General features: G+C 40.2%; 1 protein-coding gene across 8 annotated transcripts in view; it reads left to right on the top strand.

The window, feature by feature from the left end:
• Positions 1-25,560, top strand: part of Arhgef11 (Rho guanine nucleotide exchange factor 11) — a 108,020-nt gene that overhangs the window by 34,882 nt on the left and 47,578 nt on the right. For all 8 annotated transcript variants that reach the window (XM_020163439.2, XM_020163440.2, XM_020163442.2 and 5 more), the window contains exons 2-4: positions 20,847-20,938; positions 21,868-21,966; positions 25,110-25,159. In XM_020163439.2, the coding sequence (XP_020019028.1) occupies positions 20,847-20,938; positions 21,868-21,966; positions 25,110-25,159 (241 nt within the window). The remainder of the gene's footprint in view (positions 1-20,846; positions 20,939-21,867; positions 21,967-25,109; positions 25,160-25,560) is intronic.

Here is a 25,560-nt window from a genome sequence, read left to right on the forward strand (position 1 = left end):
AACTATAATTACTTCCCAAAGGCACCATCTCCAAATACCATCACATTGGGAGTTTAGGGCTTCAGCATGTTATGAATTTAGGGTGAGGGAGAGGATACAAACAGTCTATAACAAAGGCTCCGGTTCTGAATTTCATCTGTGAAATGAGGATATTGAGATTCTCTCTAGCTCTTAATACTTACGATTCTGTGCAAAGTGAATTTATATTATTTTTTAGTTTGAGTTATATGAAATAATCTCCCCCAGATTCTCTCAAGTACCTGAGAATTGACTAGGATTGGGTTTAAGTAGGGTTAAATTTAATCTTTCATTTAATAGGTACTTCTTGAGCATGTGCTGTGTGCCAGGACCTGTTGTATTTCCTGAGATTATAGCAATGAACAAAATAGAACTCTTTACCTTTCTGGAGATTACATTTTAAACAAGTTAAATTAGAGTGAAATTAAAATGTTAGATAGTAATAGCTAAGGAGGCATAATAGGAAGTATCACCAATGTGGGGGTTGCAATTTTAGATAAGGTGATTCAGAGAGTATTGAATTCTGTATGCCCAGATTGGAAACTGAGACCCTGCTAGGGAAAGCTTAATCCAAAATCCTACACAAGCCTGGCTTTTACTCCCAAAAGCCAACTACCTGCTTCTCCCTGCACTAACTCCTCTCCTCACCACTCCATCATCCTGTTTTGTGCCAGACGCTCAACACTAAATGATTTCACAGCTCTTTTATATATCTCAACCTAAGGACTGTAATAAGAAGTTCCATTTAACACCCCTGCTGCCAGAGTCTGGGTGAGCCTGGCTAAGTCTGGATGTCTTAGAGTCTGTGAGATAGCTTTGCAGTGCCCTTCTCTGCCCTTTTCAATGCTTAGTCTCTTTTGCTTGTTTCCTTTCCTTTCTTCACATCCTTTCAGATAGCCTCTATCCAAATCTTTATTCTCATTCTCTTGCTCAAACCGCCCACCCCCCTTGCAGTTCTGGGGTTTGAACTGAGGGCCTCATGCTTGCTGGGCAGGCACTCTACCACTTGAGCCATTCTGCCAGCCTGCTCATCACTTTTGTGAATTCCACATTCCCCACCCCTTCACTTTGTGTTTTCATCTCATGTCCATATTATTTCACCTTTTATTCATCCCTTCTTGTATTTTTCTTCCTTCTTTCCATCTTATCACTCCACTATACCTTGTGACATATGTGGAAAACAAGGGTGGCACAGATGAGGAGCAGTCTGTTCATTTCTTCCACAGAGTAAGTCATGTCTTAGTATCTCTACTGCCTTCCCTGCAGAATCTCTAGGGGATAGATTCTAACCCAGGTCAGTTAAGGACTTAAAGGGTTGCTAATCTTGTCCAGTCTCCATCCTCACTTGGTACTTAACTGTGATAACTCAGACTTCAGATCTCAGGTTTCTTCATTTAGGCCTTCTATCCTCTGGCCCAGTCTGTTGGCACATTCATACTTAGAGGATTATGGGGATGGCATCACATATCAGTCAAACTGTTAAAGGTTCAATGTGATCTAGGGAAGGAGTTGCCAATGAGGTGGTAAAAATTTTCATCATCACGACCATCTTCTCATTGCCTCTCCGACCTGAGTCCAGAAACTCAGAGCCTTCTAACATCCACCAAGAAGCAGGTTTAAGTCCCAGTCCAGAATATCCTTCTGTGCCAGGGGGCACATAGGATCAGAGAAGAATTCGCTTTTTGCCCTCACTCTCTTTTTTTTCCCCTAAGGCCTAAAAATACACTGAGAAACAAGATTCTACCTACTTCTACCCTCTAATTACAGTGCTTTTGGTGGGATGCATCTTAGCTCCTTCTTTAAAAGTGGAAGACACATGCTTTTCCTTCAAGGAGTTTATAGCCTAGTTGGGGAAACCAGAGATATGGAAGTATATTTATTCAACAATATGTAGAAGAAGAATGATGAAACAAGTGACCTTTTAACATAATGAAACCCTCCAGATTTCACTGTTCAAAAGCTTTGAAGTATAGTCCCTATTTGGAATGCCTCTCCATCTTTATCTTTTGTATTATCCAGCATTAAAGTCATCTCCTGAAAGTCCCTGGAGGTTATCCAGGGTACTCAGACCCACTGAAGGCCTTCAACATAATCAAGTGGGAATATGTAGAAATGGTATAGCCCTGAGAACACTTGGAGCAATAAGGTACAACATTCTCTTTGTAATAATTTGTTTGAGGCAGTCATCAAGCTGCACTGAGCAAATCCAAGAAATGGGCAGTAACACAAAGTACAGTACAAAGTATCATGTGCTAGTTTGAAATAATGAGAACATTAGTCCCATATTTCAGAACAGAAGAGCAGTATATTTAGAAGCTGTGGCAAGGTCCAGCGTTCCTTCCTATGAACCTAGTAAGGTGGCATTTAGTAAGGGTAAATTTCCTCCAGGACCATTCCACCATCTTGGAGATAAGAGTTAGAATCCTAAATATCTTTGGCATTCTAGATGTTATCTTTTCTGAGTTCAAACCCCAGTCCCACTAAAAAAAAAAAAAAAAAAAAAAAATGTTATCTTTTCTTTTGGCTGTACTGGGGTTTGAACTAATGGCCTCATGCTTCCTAGACAGGCACTCTGCCACTTCAGCCACGCCTCGTCCCATATGTCATTTTTTCTACATCCTGTTTCCAGCCAAGACTTCCATTTCTGGAGAGATTAAAGTTAATGTTTCCTATTTCACAGGATCCCTTTTATTTCACTTTTGGGGGTCTCACCCAAGGAACTCCTTTCTGATGTCATCTTTGTGAAGTATAAAGAACAGAACAAGGGAGGGCCCCTAAGAACACTTCTCTTTCTGTGAAAGCTATTTTGCCATTCAGCATTATTTGTATTCATGAATGAGATGGCCTCTTTCTTCCCTCACCCCACCCTTTTTCAGTTTCCTGGAAGTGGAGTAGGGACTAGAAGAGAGAAAGGATAGAAATTCCCATTGCATCTCTCTACTGTGCAGTGGTTGAGATGGGGTTTAGGTGAGGGGGGTGATGGGAGAGGTAGCAAGATGGAATCAGACCTAGAGGGAGAGGCCAAGAGACTGCTGAGCTGATGGTATGGGTCTAATTATTCCTCTGCCTTGAGCTTGCCTGTAATTGTGGTTTCTGAGAGCCAGCGCGTCCTGGAAATCTGCTGGAGCAGCAGAGATTTGGGGTTTCCGCCTGGGATGGAGTTGAATTTTCCACTTGGAATAGCTTGCCCAGCACCCATTTTTGTTGGGGGCAGGGTGAATCCCTAAAGCTTAAAAGGGGCAATTAGGATCATTAAAGGACTATAGACTTTCTTTTGGTACTGAATGAGAGGTTGTATACTCTGAAATTCTAGACATTTTTGAAAAACTTAGAGAGGCAGCAGATAAATGCTGGAAGTTAGGAAATTACTATCCCTAATGTTGGGCAGGGGGCTTAATCTCTCTGGACTTAGTTTCTCCATTAGTTTGTCTTTCCTATATGGTTATTCCTAAATAATACTTGAGGAAATGTTAGACTAATTTAAGGGAACAACTTTAAGTCCCCCTTTTCCTGGGTGGTGATAATAGCTAACATATTTTGAGCATTAATTTTGTGCCATGTGTTAAACACTTCAGTAAATTCCATCATTTAATTTTATAACAATCCAGTGAAATAGATTCCTTTGCTACAGATGAAGGTGAGAGGTTAAATATCTTGCCTGAAAGTCAGAGATACTGTCAACATCAGGATTGTGATTCCTCAAAGTCTGTGCATTTAGCCAGTAGATATATAAATATAGTCTATACTGTGCTTTATGCTTGTGCCGGGATACACCCAAAGCCAGACTGGTTTAGTAAGGAACAGGCTGTTGGATTTGGAGTCAGGGAACCTGAGTTCAAGTCCTAGCTGTAGGTCTTACGAATCCTGGACCTCAAGCAAGTTCTTTATCTTCTTTGAACTTTGGTTCTTTATTCCTAAAATAGATGTTTTCAGAGTTGATCTGAGGACCAAATGAAATACTTGCCACCCAGCAGATACTTAGTAAATGTTAGCAGAATCTGAATTTGGAGGGGAAAGGGGTGCTGGGGATTAAGCCGAGGACCTTATGCATACCACTAAGGATGAGAGGGCTTCATCCCTAGCCCTCTTTTTTTTTTTCTTTTTTTGGTGACAGGGTCTTACTATGTAGCCCAGGCTGACCCCAAACTCAAGATCCTCCTGCCTGTGCCTCCTAAATACTGGGATTAGAGGTGCATACCACCACGCCAGACCAGAATCTAAATTTGAATATGAAGAAATAAGCAGCCAATCCCTACCTTCCTGAATTTGAGATCTCAGATTTCAGAACACTGAAGTAAGTTAAGGACAGGTTTGTAGTAAAGTAAAATGGATAATGAGGACTCTCTAGACAGAAACAAGCATTAGCAGAGGAAGGACTCTGACACTAAACTGCTTGGATTCAAATACCAGCTCCATCTTGTTTTCTAGATGCATGAAATCAAGCAAGTTACTCAGCCTTTCCATAGCCCAGTTTCCTCATCTGTAAACTGGCAACAAACATAGTATCCACCCATGGGGTTGTTGTAAGGGTTAAATAAATTAGGAATGGCTAAAATTTATTTAGTTCTTACTGAGTGCCAGGCCATGGCCTGAGCATTTCTTATGTTTTAAGTAATTCAGTCCTAGCAATCCTATGAAGTGGTACTATTATTGTCCTCATTTTATGGAAGAGGAAGCTGAAGCAAGATGTTAAGTAACCTGCCTAAGGTCACATAGCTAATGCATGGCTGGGACATTTACATCTGGGAAAGGGGCTCAGGACCTATGCTCATTTAAAATTTTGTCTTATTTCAGTAAGTGCTTAAAACACATTCTAACTCTTAACCATTATCATCATCATTGGAATCTCATCTATCAGTTGCAAGTATTTACTGAGTATATACTTAGCACTGTGCTAGTTATTGTGAGCTCTGTCAACAAAATATGTAATAGGATTTCTGTTCTTCAGGAGTTTATTATGTAGTTGGATGGAGACATGATTACATGGATGAAGTAGTTTGAAAGCACTCAAGTGCTAAGAGATACAGTATAGACTCAAAATGCAGTAGAAATGAATTTAGTTACTGAAGAGGTCATTGGGGAAGTTGGACTAGTTAAGAAAGTTTATTGGAGAAGGTAATACTTGAATTCAGTCTTAGAAAGCTGAGCTGAAGGATGGGGTGAACCCTAAAGCTTTTTTTTTTTAATTTTTCTTTTATTATTCATATGTGCATACAAGGCTTGGTTCATTTCTCCCCCCTGCCCCCACCCCCTCCCTTACCACCCACTCCGCCCCCTCCCTCTCCCCTCCCTCAATACCCAGCAGAAACTATTTTGCCCTTATTTCTAATTTTGTTGTAGAGAGAGTATAAGCAATAATAGGAAGGAACAAGGGTTTTTGCTGGTTGAGATAAGGATAGCTATACAGGGCATTGACTCACATTGATTTCCTGTGTGTGTGTGTTACCTTCTAGGTTAATTCTTTTTGATCTAACCTTTTCTCTAGTACCTGTTCCCCTTTTCCTATTGGCCTCAGTTGCTTTAAAGTATCTGCTTTAGTTTCTCTGCGTTAAGGGCAACAAATGCTAGCTAGTTTTTTAGGTGTCTTACCTATCCTCACCCCTTCCTTGTGTGCTCTCGCTTTTATCATGTGCTCACAGTCCAATCCCCTTGTTGTGTTTGCCCTTGATCTAATGTCCACATATGAGGGAGAACATCCGATTTTTGGTCTTTTGGGCCAGGCTAACCTCACTCAGAATGATGTTCTCCAATTCCATCCATTTACCAGCGAATGATAACATTTCGTTCTTCTTCATGGCTGCATAAAATTCCATTGTGTATAGATACCACATTTTCTTAATCCATTCATCAGTGCTGGGGCATCTTGGCTGTTTCCATAACTTGGCTATTGTGAATAGTGCCGCAATAAACATGGATGTGCAGGTGCCTCTGGAGTAACAGTCTTTTGGGTATATCCCCAAGAGTGGTATTGCTGGATCAAGTGGTAGATCGATGTCTAGCTTTTTAAGTAGCCTCCAAATTATTTTCCAGAGTGGTTGTACTAGTCTACATTCCCACTAACAGTGTAAGAGGGTTCCTTTTTCCCCGCATCCTCGCCAACACCTGTTGTTGGTGGTGTTGCTGATGATGGCTATTCTAACAGGGGTGAGGTGGAATCTTAGCATGGTTTTAATTTGCATTTCCTTTATTGCTAGAGATGGTGAGCATTTTTTCATGTGTTTTCTGGCCATTTGAATTTCTTCTTTTGAGAAAGTTCTGTTTAGTTCACTCCTTAAAAGGAGTTTGAAATTCAAGGTTCATCATTCAACAAATTTTCATTTGTACCATCATGCACCATATAACTGTTTCAGTCATTCATGGACCACATATACAGTGGTGGTTCCAAAAGATTTTGTCGCCTACTGATGTTGTAGCTGTCTTAGTTTGTGTAAGTGTACACTGTGATGTTCAAACAACAATAAACTCACCTAATGATGCATTTCTCAGATTGTATTCCTGCATTAAGTGAAACATGACTGTATACTATGTGCCTTACCCAGTAGACTTCAGATCTGAATTGATTGCTCAGTTGCCATTGTTTCTCTCTTGGTCAGTGCAGATTTGTTTCCTAGAAATTATGTTTTTGCAGATTGGCATTTTCCAAGTTGAGAGACTGTTATTGCCTTACTCAGGGTGGTCCATTGTGGACATAATTAAAACTTCATTATAATATAACTTGTGCCTGGATAAAATCAGTGTTCTGTGTCCAGGTTCCTGGAAAGGAACTACAGAGACCATTTGGTTCATTCATCTCTTCCTCTACCCATTGCTCCCTAGCACACAGGTACACACACGTACACGCACACACATGCTCTCTCTCTTTAGAACCAAGACTATACTCCAAATCTTCAAATCCCCAGTACTCCCAATTTAACCTACTTTTTGCTTCCTGACAATAAACTTCAGTCAAATTACATGCTGTAGAACAAATGCTTCTCATTCCTGTTAACCTACAAGGGGATTATATTAGCCCATGTCCTAGCACCAATTATTTTTGTTTTCTTAACACCCCTTTCACAGTTCCCCTAAATATCACAGATGTCATTCAGTAGGAAAGAGTGTATGTAAGACACAACATTTGTTGGCAATAGCAGGAACCACTGCTCTAAAGACCTTTTGTCTTCCCACAAAATGACCTGGGATCTCCCCACCAACAGAGAAGGCAGCAGCTGGTTTCCTCTTTATGTGTATAATCTACACTTTTCAGACTTGAAGTGCCTAGATAGTCAGGACCAGTGGAGCATTCTTTTGGTTTGTGGTCTGCCTGTTCTACCTCCTGTCAGGCAGGCACATGTCTTAAGTTTGTTGCTTGGGGTTGCCTTAGGCTGAGTATATATTCAGCAAACAGTACCTTGTTCAGTTAACCTGAGGGAATGAAGTAAGGATCAGAGAGATCCATAGCAGATCACTTGCTGATGAAAGTGCGGTGAGACCTGAAGGAATCTGGCTACTAGAGAGGTTGACTCAGATTTTCTCTGGCTGGCCTCTATCAGCATCTTAACCAAGTACGTGTGTAAATTATCCTTTGGGCAGCTCAGTTTATTCGTTGTGGGACCCATGTCAACATCAGAAACACAAAGTAGAAGAGCCTTTCCTCCAGAGCAGACCTATTATTAGAATGCATAGATAGAATGCATGAGTTCCCTCTTAAAGTAATATAGTGGCAAGGATATGTAATTGTAGCACATATCTTTAGAGGAAAGAAAATGCAAAGAACAGGAGTGATCAGCGTTAGAGTTAATTGAGAAAGGTTTCCTGAAGGAGGGGGGTTTCTGGGTAATTTTTAGATGGCCAGAAGAGAAATTCATAGGGAGCCTCTTACATGTTGGAGAAGTTTCTCCCCCACTTACCCACCCTTCTTTCTTCTACTTCTGGCAGGACTTCCAGAAGTCATCAACCAAGAATGTGGAAGGTAGCTCTTTGTCCCTTCTGCGTTACAGTTGGTGGCTCAGACTGCAGTGATTTGGTTTGCACCTACAATCAGATAGCTCAGTTGAAGAATAGGCTACAGAATCCCTGAGGTAGGAAAGGGATTGCAGAAAGAACAGCCATTTTACTGTCAACTCACATCATTTCTAGAAGTTACTCATTTTATGGCTTAACCTCAGCAGTTAAAATCATATACTAACTTTCCTGCTAACTCAGTACTTTTCTATCAATTTTGATATAAACTTAGGGAAAGGGAAATAATTTAAAACCCACCTTAATAAATTAGAAGGTGAATCTTAGCCAAATAGCATGCCTTTTTAAAGTGAAAAGATGACTTTATGGATTGGCCATTATTATTCTAGGTTACCTCTTTTATGGTCTATCGTTTATTCATGCAGTAATAAAAAACTGACTCAAATAAACAATTCCATTTATTTAGGGTATAAAGTTACTATACACTTTTTTTTTTTTTTTTTTTTTGCAGTACTGGGGTCTACTACAGTACAAGGGCCTATATCTTGAGCCATTCCACAGCCCTTTTTTGTGTTAGGTTTTTTTTCAAGACAGGTTCTCACAAACCATTTGCCTGAGCTGGCTTTGAAGTGCGATTCTCCTGATCTCTGCCTCCTGAGTAGCTAGGATTACATGTGTGAACCACTGGCTTCCAGCTTACCCTTTGCTTTAAGGAAACCCAGTCTTTGAAAATTAATGTTTAATGTATTAACCCTTTAGGAGGATTTCCTTCAAACATATTTACTTACTGTTGGGTAAAATGTGGTATACCTGTAAGTGATTTTAGGATAACACATAATTCAGTTATCACAGGGCCCTACAAAAGTACAAGGCTTGGTCTTCCCATTTTGTCCTTATGAAATCTGCCTAGAGGTGTCATATGACTTGTAGGCACAATATGGCAAGAACCCAGAGCCACCCTCCACCACTTAAACTTCATATTGAGGCCCTTTTTATCCAACCCTCCCAAGTCTTTGACACTGTAACACATTCATTATTTATTTTGTGAAATTAGGGACTGTTTTTCTTACCTTCTTTGCCCTATGTTAAAAATTAGGAAACTCAAAAATACTAGCCATCTTGTTGCTGAATTGGTGATAGTATCTGTGAGGTTTTTTCCAGTTGAAATGAATTTGACCCTGTTCTGCCTTTTTTCCATAAGGAGAATTTTTTCCATTCCAGGCCATGAATTTAGTTTACCTGATGCTCTCTGGCTACAAAGACCTGACATGCTGAACAAAATTTGTGAGGGGCAAAGATTCATGCAGTGTTTTAACAAGAAAAGATGTGCGGTAATCTGACTCAGCTCCTCATTATAGGGATAACAAAGCCAAGGTGCAGAGGGGGAAGAGTGGACTTTGTTTAAGGCACACTTGACTTTACATCCTGGCTCTACCATTTAATAGTTGTGTGACCTTGAGCAATTTATTTATCTTCTCAATCTCATTTTCTCATCTGTATAGGAAAATAGTAATGATACCTCACCAAGTTGTTGCAAGGATTAAATGAACACCTGTAGCATATTAAATGCTTATTATATATAATTTTCTTTTCCCTTTTCAAGGGTATACAAAAAGACAGGGGCAAGTTGGTCTAGAACTCAAATGTCTAGACTACAGCCCTGCCCTCTTGCTTAGCCTGCCTTACTCCTCCCTTCTGCTCTGGCAGGCTTAGTGATTTCCCTTCCCTTGGGCTTTGCCTACCTCAACCAACTCCAGACAGATGTGAATCTTCTTGAAACTCCCTTTGACTATGTTGTCTACAGTTTCACACTAATGATTGGCAGAATTAGCACCAATATATAAGTCTCCTAGTCTTTTTTTTTTGAGGAGGTATACTGGGGTTTGAACTCAGGACCTTACACTTGATAGGCAGGCATTCTACCACTTTACCTCAGCCCCCTTTTTGCTTTAGTTATTTTTCAGATAGGGTGTCACTTTTGCTTGGGGCTGGTCTCAAACTGATACCTCCTATAGCTGGAATTATAGTCATGCATCACCATACCCAACTGTCTTGAGAACACTGTTCGTCAAAGGCAGTAGTTTGATGGAGGACATGTTGAAAAAACAAATGAATATAACTAAATGTGATAGTCATAAGTCAGTTTGCTTCAAAGACCTATAAGATGGGTACATCTATATTAGATAACTCAAAATTTTTGTGTTTTGTGTTGTAAGGCAAGTTGTGATTGTTTTGACTGTAGCTTACTAATTATGTTGTCTTATAACCAGAATAGCAGCAATTTTTAAAGTATTGCCATATACCAGGCATTGACTTGATACTAGTATTACACCAAGTCTTACAACAGCCCTATGGGATAGGTAGCTAGCATCAAGGTTGTAGATGAGAAAACCTTTGCCCTAAGTTACATAGATGGTCATAGGCAGAGCCAGTACATAAACTCATTTTGTCTAAATCCACACTGTATCACACTGCTGCTTACTGTTAATTTGAATTCTTGGGCATAGCCAGGCATGGAGTTTTTTCTGAAGAATATGTAAGTCGATGAAAGGCTAACACCCTGCTACTTTATTTAGTCTTTATTAAAACTCTGAAGTTGTGAATTAATACTAGTTTATATGCATTAAGGAGATCACTGCTTCCCTTAACTGCTATGATAAGTACATGCTTGTCATTCTTTAATGTCTAAAGTTCTGTTGCCTTTACTACCTGATTTGAATATCTACTGTCTACAGTGTTCTGTTGCTGCGGTGTGCGCTAGAGGAGAGACATGGCACTTACTGTTAAACTGAGAGAGCAGACACTAATAAAAAAAATGCACCTAAACAATCATTTGGTTACCACCAGGGTAGGACTACAGAGGGAAGTATCGGGGAGATACAGTGGAGCTTCCCTGAGGCTACCTGGAGGAAGACACCAAAGCTGAACCCAGAGGAATGATGGGGGTTGCCTGACATTGGTGGGAGAGAAGGCCCCTGGTATTGATTTACAGTTTATGAGGAGAGAGTGACTATAGGCAAGGACCTTTCTAAGGACCTGCGAGCCATGTTCAGGATTTTGGAGCTTCATTCAAGGATAGGGAAACTGATGAAGGTGTGTATCTTCTGACTTACCTCTTTTAAAGATTACTGTGTAGAATAGGTGTGATTGTTGCAGGAGTCAAAGTTGGAGTGCATATGGGGAGGCCAGTTCTTCTAGGTGAAAGTCAGTGGTGCCTTACATCAACGTGGAGGCTGAGCTGTGGAGAAGTAGGTTGGTTCCTGAAATGTTAGGAGGTCCTGTTAGTAGGACTTGGCACTTGATTAGATTTGTGGGGAGAGGTTAGAACTCTCAGATTTCTCTCACACATCTCTGCACAGCTCTTGTTTGCTGAGGAGGAAGTTTCTTATTAGGAGCAGGGCTGGGCTGGGGCTAAGGATTGGTTGCAGTTTGAATATTCTAGCATTAAGGTATTGGTCTTTATCATCACCCTTTGAGAAAGCTGGTGTTACCTACACTTTTTTGTTGGGAAACAGGCTTTAAAAGGCCAGATAGATGACTTGCCTAAGACTATATTGCCAGGAAAGGATGAGGCCTGAATTTGAGCCAGTGTTTTGACTCTGAAAGCTGTGCTTTTAAAGGCATACCACATGGCCTCTGTGCTAAGCTTTCAGTGTGAGCCAAGCTAACCAACCCTCAACATACTGGCTATGCCTCCCTTCTCACACACACCTGTCTGCCAAGTTGTCTACTCTGACAGCCAAATCTTTATTCTCTAAGACCTTCATGGAAATTGAAAGGAGAGCTTTCCTGGCCCTGCCCTGCTTGGAATTCAAACACTCCAGAGGTCTTGCTCACCTTCCCATTTATTTTTTTACTCACTCATTCTAATCCTGCTCCTCTCACCACTGACATTTGTGGATCACAGATCATGCAATATGGACCTGGAAAAGGCCTTAGTGGGGTGAGGGTGTAGAATATAGGCATGTGCATAATATTTTTTACACTTTCAAAGAACTTAACAATTATTACCTCTTTGGTCCTCACATAAGCTCTGAGAAAGAGAGAGAGGAGAGGAGAGGAGAGGGAAAGAGAGGAGAGAAAGAGAGAAAATAAAAGAAAGAGAAAGAAAAGAAAGTAAGGAAAGAACATTTATATTCCTTTAGCAAACGTGCTTAGAGTGGGTATCCTGCCTATCGTAGGCACTCTGCTGGAACTTGACTGGTGCTACAAGGATGAATAAGTCACAGTGCTTGTTCTTAGTTATTAAGGTCTAAAAGGGAAGGCAGAGAACAGATGGTATTAATATGTATTCATTTCACTAGTGAGAAAGCCGATGATACCTTCAAAAATTTAGAGAATTGTTTTGAGAGTTTCTCAAAGCTTTGGTACTCTGAATAAGAAATCACTTGTGAATAAAAATAGATTCTACATCACAGGCCTGTTGAACCCCTGGAGGTGAGGCCTCAAGTGATTCATAGTTTGCTTACAGCTAGTAAGTGAGCCAACTGAGGTGTGAGCCTTTCCTGGCTACTTTGCCAGAGACTTTTCCACTCCATTTATCTAGCCCTAGTTTTGAGGATGAGAGTACTGACCCTTGTAGATCAGCAGGAGTTTGTCTACCACAGCTTCTACTGCAGGAATGTTTAGGCAGAGGAGGCAGTATTTGCCACCTTCAAACCATAGGGGGAGTTAGGGCTCCAGGAGCCTGCTTAAAGCTCCACCCTGGGAGATAGGGCAAATAATCACTAAGGTAGGTCAGAGTTCAGAGTATGGACTTTATCTGGAACAAAAGTCCTGGCAGGGTGACTCTTTCCTGGATTCTGAGGGACTCAGAAATATTCCTTTGCCTCAGACTTAGGAAGACCTATCTCAAGCTGGGCGCCGATAGCTCACACCTGTAATCCTATCTACTTGGGAGGCAGAGATCAAGAGGATGGGGTTCAAAGCCATCCTGGGCAAACAGTTCATGAGACCCTATCTTGAAAATACCCAACACAAAAAAGGCTGGTGGAGTGGTTCTGGTGATAGAGTGACCGCCTAGGAATCAAGAAGACCTGAATTCAAACCTCAGTATCACCAAAAGAAAAAAAGACCTAGCTCAATCTGTGTATAGTGTGCCTTTTTATCTTTATCAGACTATCAAGTATGTATGTGTATTACGTACTTTATATACATACATTGTAGACATATATATGTAATTTTTTTTTTTTTTTGTGGTACTGGGGCTTGAACTCAGGGCCTACACCTTGAGCCATTCCACCAGCCCCTTTTCTGTGAAGGGTTTTTTTGAGATAGGGTCTTACGGAACTTTTTGCCCGGGCTGGCTTCAAACCATGATCCTCCTGATCTCTGCCTCCTGAGTAGCTAGGATTACAAGCATGAGCCACCAGCACCCAGCTATATGTAATATTATATATTCTTATGTGTCATGTGTGTATTATATGTGTGTGTGAACACATGTATATATTATATATGATGTTCATGTTATGGGTATATATTTATGTATATACAAAAGAGAAAATGGAGACCAGGTTGATCTACATGTAGCGACAGGTCATATGACTTTCTGTTTAAGAGTATAACTTAAAGTCAGACCAGCTTTATATGCATGTTAACTCAGCCTCATCTACAATAGTGATGAAATCTGACCTGTCTTCTTACTGGTTGATTTCGCTTATCTTCCAGGTTGGAGGGTTAAATAGGTTCTGCTTGTATCCTAACTTCCCAAGAACTGCCTTCAAGTAGAAATCTTCCTTATGGTCACACTACCTATTTCATGAGGCTTTTGGAGGATTAAATGAGATATTAGTCATATGCTTAGCACAATGCCTGGTAGGTAGTAAGAACATTCTTATTGTTCCTGCAGAACATGGGTATTGTTGGCCTTGCCCTCACACAGTTGAGTTGGGAGGGGGGAAGGGTGAAGAAACCAGAAACTTCCCTTTGATAGCTGGAAAGGACATAATGTTGTTTGCTTATTGTTACTTCTTGAAACTCCAGAAGCCAGTCCTGTTTGACCACCTGAATTCACATTCCTATACCTTTAGGGATGTGAGTCAAGCAGAAAGGAGTGTAAACTATGGCAGTGGTGCCTTTTCAAGAAAAAACAGAAATCTTTATTTTTAGGTGTGAAATTTCTTAGCAACTGAGTTTTTTTTTTAATGCATATATAACACACCCAAATATATCACAGGCCAGTAAAAACAATAGATGGGCTCAAGCAGTTCCTCTCTTTATCACCATCTTCTAGGCAAGGATGAGGATAGTTTTTCAACAGTATTTACATCATACCTGCTCTATGCCTAGTGCTGCACCAGAGCATTCAGGGAAGTCCACACTGTAACCTTTGCTCTCTAGCACACCAGCTGATGGGGAGCAGTGTAGAATGATGACTCTGTTTATCAGAACCTGGGCTGAACTAAAAAGAAAAGGAGAAAGAAGATGGAAGACCTCAGTGAGTTACTTCACAGATAGTGTAAGTGGAAAAAAGCAAAGTAAAAAATATTATGTGAATAATAAAAGAAAATAAGAATATTTATGTGTACTTGCTTATTTTATTAGAAGAAACAGAAAGGAAACCAAAAGCAAATGAAAATGGTTACTTTGGGAGGAATGGAGTGAAGGGATTGGGACATTTCTGAATATACTTAAAATTTTTCATTTTGAGTTATTAACCACTGTAAACATTGAACATATACAAAAAATAAAATTAAGTAAATAAGCAAGCCTGAAAAAGCAAACCCTAAAGTGAAAATATACAAAGAACCTCAAATTTGTTTCAAATTGACAATGTAAGAAAGAATCCAAAGTAACTTTTGTACACAATACTAACTGATGGTAAGATATAGTGTGAGGGCAAAAAGAACTGAAGGAAACCTGGAACTTAATTGGTTTATTGTTGTTAGTGATGTTGGTATAGTAATTCCAGAAACCATCTTGTTTGAATTATGGAATACAGCAGATGAGTTGTATTTATTCATTGCATTATTTGGGAGTAGGGTTCTCCCTATAAAAAAAAGGGAATAAACTATGGAATGGGGAAAGTGAGGAAGCATCCTATGTGTTGGATTCAAATTGGAGTTCAAATTTGAGTGAACTAAGGCCTAGAAATTTCATTGACAGGGCCTGGAAAGAGAGACAAGTCAATAGCAATAAGCACCTAGTAGCCAGATCTAGTTTCTGAGTACATTTCTTACTAAAAGGAAGCTAGGTTCCTTAGAAAAATGTTTGATTCCAACCAAGTCTGGCTTAGGGAAAGAACAAGGTGAACCTGCATTATCTTTTTGTGCCACAGAGTAAGGACATGAGCAGAGACTGATGGAAACATGTTGAAAGGACACAGCAGCTGGTCTGTAGAAGCTCCCACTGGCCAAATTTTGGGATATTTTTAACATTTAAAAAGAAGGGTCAGGCTAGTAGAATGACAGGGTAGCATGCACAAGATCCTGGACTGGATCCCCAAGTACCACAAAGAAAGGGGGGTGGGGGGACTGGGAAGAGACATCATAATGCATTACTTTGGGGGAAGAAAACAAGATCTGTGAGTTAATGTAGCACTATTCTACAAAAAGAATGTCATTACCTACTAATAGCTGTAGCAGAAATGATAGAATTAACAAACTGCCATTTTGCAGCTACGAGTGCAGTAAGTGATTCAAACACAGATCATCAATGAATAGTAAAACTGTTAGGTGAATGATTGTTGGAGAACAAGATCATCATACCGTCTCAAAATACCCCATGGATTTCTTATTAATTCAAATGAGAAAATAGACTTTCACCACTAAGAAATCTCAGCAGCACCAAAGTAATAAAACCTCACATCACCAATGTGTAGGGCAAGGTATACAACATCATTTATATAATAGTCTTTAAAAATGTTTATCCTGGTTGGGTGTAAGTGGCTCATACCTATAGTCCCAGGGGGATTGAGGCAGGAGGATCTCAAATTCAAGACCAGCCTGGGCTACATATCAATACCTTATCTCAAACAAACAAACAAAAAATGTTCGGTCTGATTCTGATCATGAGAAGACATCAGACAAATCCTTATTTCAGGCCATTCATTCAACAAGATGACCTAGATTCCTCCAAAGGTCATTGCTTTGAGACACAAGAAAATGGAGTAAGGAGAGTTTCAGATTAAATGAATCTAAGGAGATATGACGTAAATATATCTTGAGATCCTTGGTTGGATTCTGAATTGAGGTTGTTTGAAAACAGCTGTAAAGAACATTAATGAGACAGTTGGGAAAAGTTGAATACATATTGTATATTAAGTAATATTGTATCAAAGTTAAATTTATTGGGTATCCTGATGGCACTGTGATTTTATAGGAGAATTTCAAGGCTCTTATAGGATATATACTAAAGTAGTCATAGTATCATGCCGTCTGTCTGCAACTTTCAAAATATGGATAAAATCTATACCAGTAGAAAGCAAATGTTAATTGTTGAATCTAGCTGAAAAGCATACTCATCCTGTTACTCCTTCAAATTTAATGTGGTTTGAAAGTTTTCCAAATTAAATGAGAGCCAGGGATGGCTTTGTGGAGTCAATGCAATTTGAAAAAGAAAAAGGATGGAAGTCATCGAAAGTTAGAGACAGGCATGAACACAGCATCCCTAAAGATCCATTGGAAGCAGGTAGACATAGATAAGTAATAAGACATGAATCTGAAAAAGTATGTGGATCCAGATGCAGAAAAGTCTTCAATACCAAGTGATTGCACATTGGATTGGATAGGTAGTAAAGAGAGAAATTGGGTTCTTGATGAGGTGGAGAATGCTGTTGTAGAATGCTGGATGAACTGGAGAGTGAAAACGAGGTGTTTTGTCATTCTCCCTCCCCACTCACCAATCTAGGCTTGAGGCAGTGGACATATTAAAGTGATAGGTGTCAGTGATAATGTAAAAAAGAACCTGAAAATCTCTTTAATTGCCTAGATGGATGGAGGGGATAACCGAAAAGTTGAGTCAGAAAATCTGTCTTAGTGTTGCCGTTTAGAAAGAGCAAATTTGGAGGGAAATTCTCTACTCTCCAGGGCCTCCTTCATACCCCTGCATTTAGGCTAAGTGGAACTTGAGCTCTGCTGCCAAATTTTGTTGTTGTGAGTTTTGTTTTGTTTTTGGGGATTTTTGGTTTTGTTTGTGTGTGTTTGTTGTTTTCCTTGTACTGGAATTTTAACTCAAGTGCCTCTCACTTGCCAGCCAGGCATTCCACCACTTTAGCCACTCCTCTGCTGCCAGATTTTGATGGATAGAAGGAGAGGCCACCATTAAAATCCCTTTTTTCCTCTGACAACCTCAGTATTATGCTAAACTACCTTCCTCTCTCCTTTCTCTCCTTCCTTGTTTCTCAGATTTTAGCCTTCCAGATCTGTACTTTGTCGGACTCAAACCCCAGCTGACCTAGTAGTCTAGCCATTCTTTCCATCCACCATGCCTGCCTTATATAGTCATTTTTTCCTCCTCTAATTCACTGCTAGTTTTTCCTTCTTTGAGCTGTCAGAGAGAGAGAAGAAATCTGTTGTAGTCTTTTGTTTCCTCCTCATCATACCTGCCCTAGCCTGTGATTTTTTTTTTTTTTTTTTAAAGAGGAACGTTCAGCGGCTGACCTTGGGCAAGTGATCTTTGTGCATGCCTCTGACATCTTCTGCAGCTAAATATGTGGAACTTTACTTCATGAGCCTTTGATTATGTGGACCTGCTTATGCCCCAACTCAAATGCACATGAAACTAGGTTGAGCTCAGCTATAGAGCGCATGCATAAGGCCCTGGATTTAATCCTCCAACATCAAAAAACAAACAAAAAGTGTTACCAGTTCAAATGAATCTCCTGGGCTTTATTAGGGATATAGGAAGTCAGCTTCCTGCCAAGGTCAAGAAAAACAAGGCAAAGAGGCCCAGTGTGTCCCAGGGTAAAATGGGCTTTCTCTAGAAGTAGTGTGGAAGAATTCAAGCCCAATGTGGGTAGCCCACAAGTCAATGTGGGTATGACTGAAGACAGCGGATGAGCAGTTAGAACAAAAGACCTTTAAAGGTATTTCCTAACAGTCCCTTTCTGCTGCTGATCACTGAGGGTTTATACTAGAGTTCTACAGATTTTCCTCATCTACTGGCTTATATTCCTGTCGCCTGACAGTCTGGAACAGCACTGTCCAAGAAAATTCTCTGCCATCATAGAAATGTTCTATTGTGCTCTATCCATTCAAGTAGCCACTAGCCATATGTAGCTCTTATATACCTAAAATGTAGCTAGTACAACTGAGAACTGAAATTTTAATTTATTTTAAAATTTAAATAGCTACATTTCATTTGTGGCTTATTGTATGAGATAGCACAGGTCTAGATTCTAGAACATAATAAAACTTCAATTACATGATGAACAAACCTGAATCTACCCTGAGTGAGGAGGTGGAAATGGGTAAGAAATGATGGAATAGGGTAATTTGAGGAAAATCTGAAGTTGTAGCTTCTGAAAATTTACCTTCTTTTTTGGCTTGTAGGTACAGTAACAGGGAAAAGAATAGGAAGAAGGGCCAATGTAGACAAAGTCAGAAACTAGAAAGCCTTGCAAGAGAAAGGAGGCCAGTAGAGAGCAGAGACCAAGAATAGGACCGAGCACCTGCTATGTCAGTCAGTGGGGACAGGAGCAACAAGACCATCTCTGTCTTCCCAGATCTTCCAGCCTTGTCTGGGCAACTATACAAACAAGTAGTTCCCATTGAGTGTTTATAGGAAAGCAAAGTATTAGAAGCCATGGAAGGAACCCCAGTTTTCACCCCTAGGTCTTTGTTAACACTGTTGTGGTTTTTCTTTTAAACCAGCCATCTCCAGTATCTTGTCTGGTTCATGTCATGTTTTGTTTTTCTTTCTCTCCCTCCTTTCCTGCATCACCTCCTGGGTCCCACACTCTTCCTTGATGTCCTTTCTTTCTCTGATCCAAAGATCAGCCAGTAAAAAGCAGTCTCACCTGTCCAAGTAAGAAGGTTGCCATTGTGAGAGGGGAAGAAAATCCCCTCCTTTGTATTTTAAAGTTATTTATTTGCTTTTTGAATAGATAGTATCTTCATGTGGTTCAGAATTTAAAGAGTACAATAGAGAATATAATGAAGTCTCATCCCTTTTAGGGATCCTCATGTCCCAGCCATCCATTTTCTCTCCTCAGAGGCAACCAGTGTTATATGTTTCTTTTGTACCCTTCCAAAGATAGGTTTTTTTAAGTTTTTTCTTTTGATGATACTGGGGGTTGAACTCAAGACCTCACACTTGCTAGGCAGGTGCTCTACCACTTGAGGCATGCCCCTAGACCTTTTGCTTTTTTCCTCTGGGCCAGCCGAGACTGCAGTCATCCTATTTATACTTCCCTCTTAGCTGGGATGACAGACAAGTACCACCATGCCCTGCTATTGGTTGAGATGGGATCTCACTGCTTTTTGTGTGGGCTGGCCTTGAACCACTGTCCTTCCAATCTCTACCTCCTGAGTAGCTAGGATTAGAGGTGTAAGACACTACTCTTGACATGTTAGGTATTTTTACATACATAAGCAAATATACAGACATATCTAAACAAATACTTTCTTCCTTTTGTCTACTGTTATAGCTACTGTTTAGTATGTCCACATAATTCTGTATCTTGCTTTTTTTCCCTCAATAACATACCATAGAGATTATCCTTTATGGAATAATCAGTGTTCTGTGTGGCCAAGTTTTATGTCACTATATTGATATAAAATAATTTAACCAAAAAAGCAAATTAAATTAAAAAATAAAAAATAATGTAACCAATCACCCATTGTGAATATTTATATTATTTCCAATGTTTTACCATTATACACAGTGGTTCTCTGTATAACCTTCTACTTTTGTGATAGCTAGGAGCCTTTTCTGAGAGGCAGCAACTATAATTCAGGAACAGGCAACTTGTATACTTCCTAAAAAGGAGGGCCACTGCAGTGATTTGAGGATTTTATTGTTGTTCTTGTAGGGATCCTAATTGAACAAGAGATCACACGATGAATTTTTTGGTTGATGATCTGTGGTGCATTGAGGTTTTAGAGTCTCTAATAGTTTCTAAGCAAGATGCCTCAGGCTGGCTATAGGAATGGGGCTGATTATGGGGTTGGAGTATGCTACCACCAAACAGACCAGATTCCTGTTTTCCCATGGAACCCAGAAGATGAAAAGAATTTTCAGAGGCTCAGGCTATTGATGTGTTCCTTCTTTCTTTAATTTTTTTTTTTTTTTTTTAATGTATAAGTAGCTTAGTTACCCAGTAGGTTAATACCAAATTCCCAGTTGCCATCTTGGAGACTCCCATTTTGGAGAGGTAGCACTTGAGAGACAAAGAGATTAAGCTAAAATGGGGGAGGGGGTGTCTCAGCTACAGCCATTGTGTGCTCTGCGGTGCTCAGGCAGGCCTCTATGTGTCTGACCCGCCATATCCTTCCCTCCAGTTTCCCCATCTTTTGCAAATCATCACCCAACACTAGTTATTTGGGTTTGTTTCTTTTTTCCCCCCTATCTTGTTTTGCATTCATTTCCTCTGCTGCACCAATCTGTTCCATCAGCTCTGTTGCAGCCTGGTAAGACCTAACAAGCGCATGTATATGTACACATCTCCTCCTTGCAATTGTATCTTGTCACCCGACTCCATGAAGGACCATTTCCCTTTACTCCCTGCTGGGTATTAAAGAGATCATGCTTGCCCTGCCAGGCCAGGATTCCAGTTAGGTGATGTTGCCAGCAATGTAGATATGACTGATCTACCAGGTTAAGCAGGTTACAAGGTGGGCAGGTCAGTCTCTCATTGTCCAAACCTCAGGGCCCCTTTTGACAGAGCTTCCTTCTACTAGTCCCTCCCTGCCCAGCTCACTGACATACTTTCCTTACTCTTTCTCCAGGTTAAGTAGCCTGTCTTCTCTAGGAGATTCTGCACCTGAGCACAAATCCCCTTCCCACCACCGCCAGCCATCTGACACCTCAGAGACAACAGGTAACTACCTTCTTGGGCATCAGCAGACACAGAGGTGTACACTCATACATACAGGTCCATATACCCAAATGTAAAGCACCTTAACTTTATGTTGAGCACATAATGTGTGCCAGACATTGTATTGTGAGTTTTATATCAATCACTTCTTTATATTAACCTAGAAAGTGGGTTTTATTATCCTTATTTGAGGAAGTTGAGGTACAGAGGAGTTAGGAAACTTGCCTATCTGCACACATTTGTTGGGGCACAGTAAAGACTTGGAACCAGATCTGTTTTAACTGTATAGCCCATGCTTAAGTCATAACAAAATGTAGTCAATCATGCACAATGTCTGACACACATTCATAGGGGTAGAAACAGTTGGTAGTCATAGCTTCAATTTCTATTTTTTTTTAAGTTCAATGTATGATTATTCAGTGAATAAGTTTTCTGCTAACATTTATCCTTCTTTGAATTTGGCAAGGGACCAACCCTGAGTCACCCTGCATGAGTTATCCCCCAAAAAAAGCCAGTTAACAAGCATTGGTGTCCCATCTGCTGTATTCATTGGCTGTAAACTGACTTATCAGTCCATTGGGGCTGCTTATCTGTAATATTAGTCTTCACAGGGTAGGTGGACTTAGCCATACCCCTTCTTTGGCTAGTCTCACCCAGACAAACCAAAAGGGACAAGCATTTCAGCACCTCAGAGAAAGGTCATTTCTTGTATGTAATACAAGGTAGATTGTAGGTTTTTACCGGTCACCGAGGGTGCCATGTCATTGCAGTAATGTGTTGGAATGGGGGTAAGTCTGGGGAATTTAATTAGTTTGGGAAAACTTCTTGGGGAAGAACACATTTGGACTTTTCTGGGTTGACCTTGGCTTGTCTACACTAAATTCCAGTGAGATTGCCTACCCCAAACCACTTCTATCTCTCACTCCCACCAGGTCTTGTTCAACGCTGTGTCATCATCCAGAAGGACCAGCATGGCTTTGGCTTCACAGTCAGTGGGGATCGCATTGTTCTGGTGCAGTCTGTACGTCCTGGTGAGTGCTTCATCCTCCTGTCTGCAGTGCCCAGTTCTTAGAAGGCGCGATGTATGTGACAGTGCTGCATGACTGGGAGAACATTTGCTTTGAGGAACCTAGGGAGCATGAGTGAATTCTAGGATTGGCTCTCCATGGAGGTCTGAGGAAGTCTCTGAAATGCTGAGCCATTTGCAGAATTTCTAAGGCTCCCACTTCATGTCTGCTTCTTCAGTTGGGAAGTGTGAAACCAACAGAACAGCCCTCAGGTCATCAGGTAAATGCCTGATGGTCATCAGAGAAAGCCCCTTGTATTGGGTCAGAAGATGCCATGGAGGAATCAAAAGCCCCCTGTCTTCCTACTTACTTTCCATTATCTGACCAAGTGCACAGATGATCACTTTTTACAGAGGTATTTGAGACAGGCATATGGGTTCAAATGGCCTTAGAACACATTTGCAATCAGTTGATTTTAAGTAATAAATTACCAAAAGGTAAATGATTCTTGCTGGGCATTATGTCAGATGAAACATTTGTAAGTTTGATTGGGTAGTTTGTGGTTCAAGGCATAGTCATTTCCCTTTTTATCACTTTAGGAAGCCAGCCCTTTTAGGAAAAACAAGATTTCAGGAATAGTCTGAAAGATGGAAATGGAAAATAGATCAGCAAAATAGGAATTTGGTGAGAAGGGCGTGAAGAGTGAGAGGGAAATCATGGACAAATCCATTATGTGACCAGTTAAGTACAGCAGAGCTATGAAAAGTCATAGCTCTGTCATATGTCAAGTGGTAGAATCATTGTTACTGACCAGGCTGAAGAAGACAATGTGGAGGGAAGGATGCAGGAGAGTATAAAGCAAATCTTCCTAAAGGGGCGAACTACAGTGTAGCAAATGAGATTGGGCCAGAGACATGGAGCATCATAGGCTTGATTTGTAGAGCATAGGAAAGGGTAGGGCACAGGCTGGCATCTCACCCTAAGGATAAAAGTCCGGAAAGGAAATATACTTGCAGTAATTTTGGAGAAAAACTTAGAATATGTTTACAGGAAAAGTGTTTTCACTTTTTAAAATGTATAACCAAAAGGAGATATGTGGCTCATATAATGAAAATAATTATGGCTTCTTATGTTTGGGAACTTTTATCAGTGAGAGGTTTTTCATATCCTAGGGAAAAGCTCTGAAAAGATAGTTTTATTCTTTGTTTCCCTTATTTTTCAGGGTTCCTGAACTAGGATAATACAGAGCTAGTGGAACTGCCAAATACCTTGTATTTTGCTTCTGTGGTCTATTAGATATAGAAAGTCTGGTATCTCCTTCAGTGAAGTGTGGGTTCATCTCTTTCCCCTCCTCCTTTTAGATTGAGCAGAGTTAGACCCAAAAAGGAAAGGGCAAAAAGATAATTTGGAGTAAAATGTGGGTTTTGCAGTGTGAGTTTTGCAGTATGTGTGTGCATTGTGTTGTGTTTTGGGAAGAAGGAAAAAAGAGACTTCATTTGACTGGTATTGAAATCACAAGAGTAACAGAGTAGTTGCTACTCTTTTTTTCTACATACTAGATTTCTTTAGTTCACTATTTCTTGAAGTATATTCTCCCTACATCAGAATCACCTAGACTGCAGGATGATTGAAATCCTTATTTCTGGGTGCAGCCCCAGAAGTACTGAATCGCTTCCTGGCAAGGGGACCAAGAATGTACTTTTTAAAACAAATTTTCCTGGTGCTTCTCATGCTTACAGAAGTCTGAGAATTTCTGCTCAAATTTCTTGAAAGAGTTTTAAATTTTTTTTTTAAGTCACTAAGTTATTAGAAGCCACTGTGTGTTTCATGGATTTAGGGAAGATAGCTCCTTCTTCTCCAACTTTCATTCTACATGACTGAATAAGAGAGAGTTTCAAGCTATTTAGTAGTAGTCTTCCATAAATAGCACATTTTAGATGTTGGGAATCTGAGTCCCATACTGAAAAGCCAAAATGGAATGTTGTCATTACTTTATTTTTTTTTATAGGCTAGAAACATCTAGATATGCTTTGTGGGAGTTTTGTTTTGAACAAATAAATGCAACTTACGAGATTTAGTGATCATCTTGGGGAAATTTTGCAAAATGTAACTTTTATGGTTCTCATTAACTTGTTTCAGCTATAGTTTTTGTTGTGCTTCCTGGGTATAAATTAAGCTAAGAATATAAGCCATTTAAAACTATATGATAGTTGAAACCACTGCAGCCACCAGTTAAGTGATAACCTGAAAAGGTCAAGAACATCTTCTGAGTACCTCTTCATCAGCTATCATCAAAAGCTCTGAATGTGGTCCATTTCAAAGGGAGAAAGTATAAATAGCTTAAAATAGTTTTTTTAAAAGAACAAAAAATAAAAGTTACTGATTTGTTTTTTTTTTTTTGCAGTACTGGGGTTTGAACTGAGGGCCTACACCTTGAGCCACTCCACCAGCCATTTTTTGTGAAGGTTTTTTCAAAATAGGGTCTTGCAGAACTGTTTGCCCAAGTGACTTCGAACCGCAGTCCTCTGATCTCTGCCTCCTGAGTAGCTAGGATTGCAGGCATGAGCCACCAGCGCCCAGCAGTTACTAGTATCTTTAATAATAGGAACCCTCAGAATATCTTTATGAACTCTGAATCTTAAGAACCACCAATTTGAAACCTCTTATTTTAATCCTTTTCTTCATATTCCTCTCAATTATTATTACTTTACTAATTATATTTAATATAATAAACTCATCTTTTCCACTGGGTAATAAGAAATAACTCAGGCTGGCGGAGTGGCTCAAGTGGTAGAGCACCTGCCTAGCAAGCATGAGGCCCTGAGTTCAAACTTTAGTACCACAAAAACAAAAAAGTAAAAATAAGAAATATTTCTTATCTAAACTTGAAACATATACTTCCTGGAGCCTGGCCCTGGTGTCTGCCACTTCTGGTTTTTAGAAGTCTGGCCTCTGAGTTAGGTGGAGCAAAGAGCGGCAGGTGTGACTTTATGTAGTCCACTCTGCCTTAAAAATCTTTGTGTCACTGGAGCCGAATGGGATGTCCATCCAGCGCTGAGGTGCTTCACACAGAGAAATGAGATAGGGTGATCTGACAGGAACGTTGGTATAGATTCAGTGGCCTTTGGGGGAAGTTATGGGGCTCTGTTGACCAGGTCTTCTTACAGGAGGTGCAGCCATGAAAGCTGGTGTGAAAGAGGGAGACCGGATCATCAAAGTGAGTAACCCTAACACCCATCTTCCAGGAGGGAGGCAGGGACACTTCTGGCCCTGGCCTGTCCTGTAGATTTCTGTTTTGATACCAACTCAGCCAGCTATGGAGTCAGGTTGTACCAAGACAGGGAGCATTGTATTAGTAAAGCAGAAAATAGGCAGAAAGTTGGGTCCCACATTCTAAAAATCCCATATTCAGAGTTCATTGACTCTGAAGCAGCCAAGCTTCTAGAGTAGGTTTTATTATTCCCATTCACAGACAATAAAAAATAAGATAAAGAGGGAAGGACTGTAACTAGTGAAGCACCCAAGCCTTCAGATTCTCAGCTTGATAATCTTTCCTTATACAGTGCTGACCTGAAGTTCTTGCCTGTTCTGAACTATTATAATTCACCCTGTCCATTC

This window comes from Castor canadensis, chromosome 11 (assembly GCF_047511655.1).
Source record: "Castor canadensis chromosome 11, mCasCan1.hap1v2, whole genome shotgun sequence".
NCBI classification, from domain to species: Eukaryota; Metazoa; Chordata; class Mammalia; order Rodentia; family Castoridae; genus Castor; species Castor canadensis.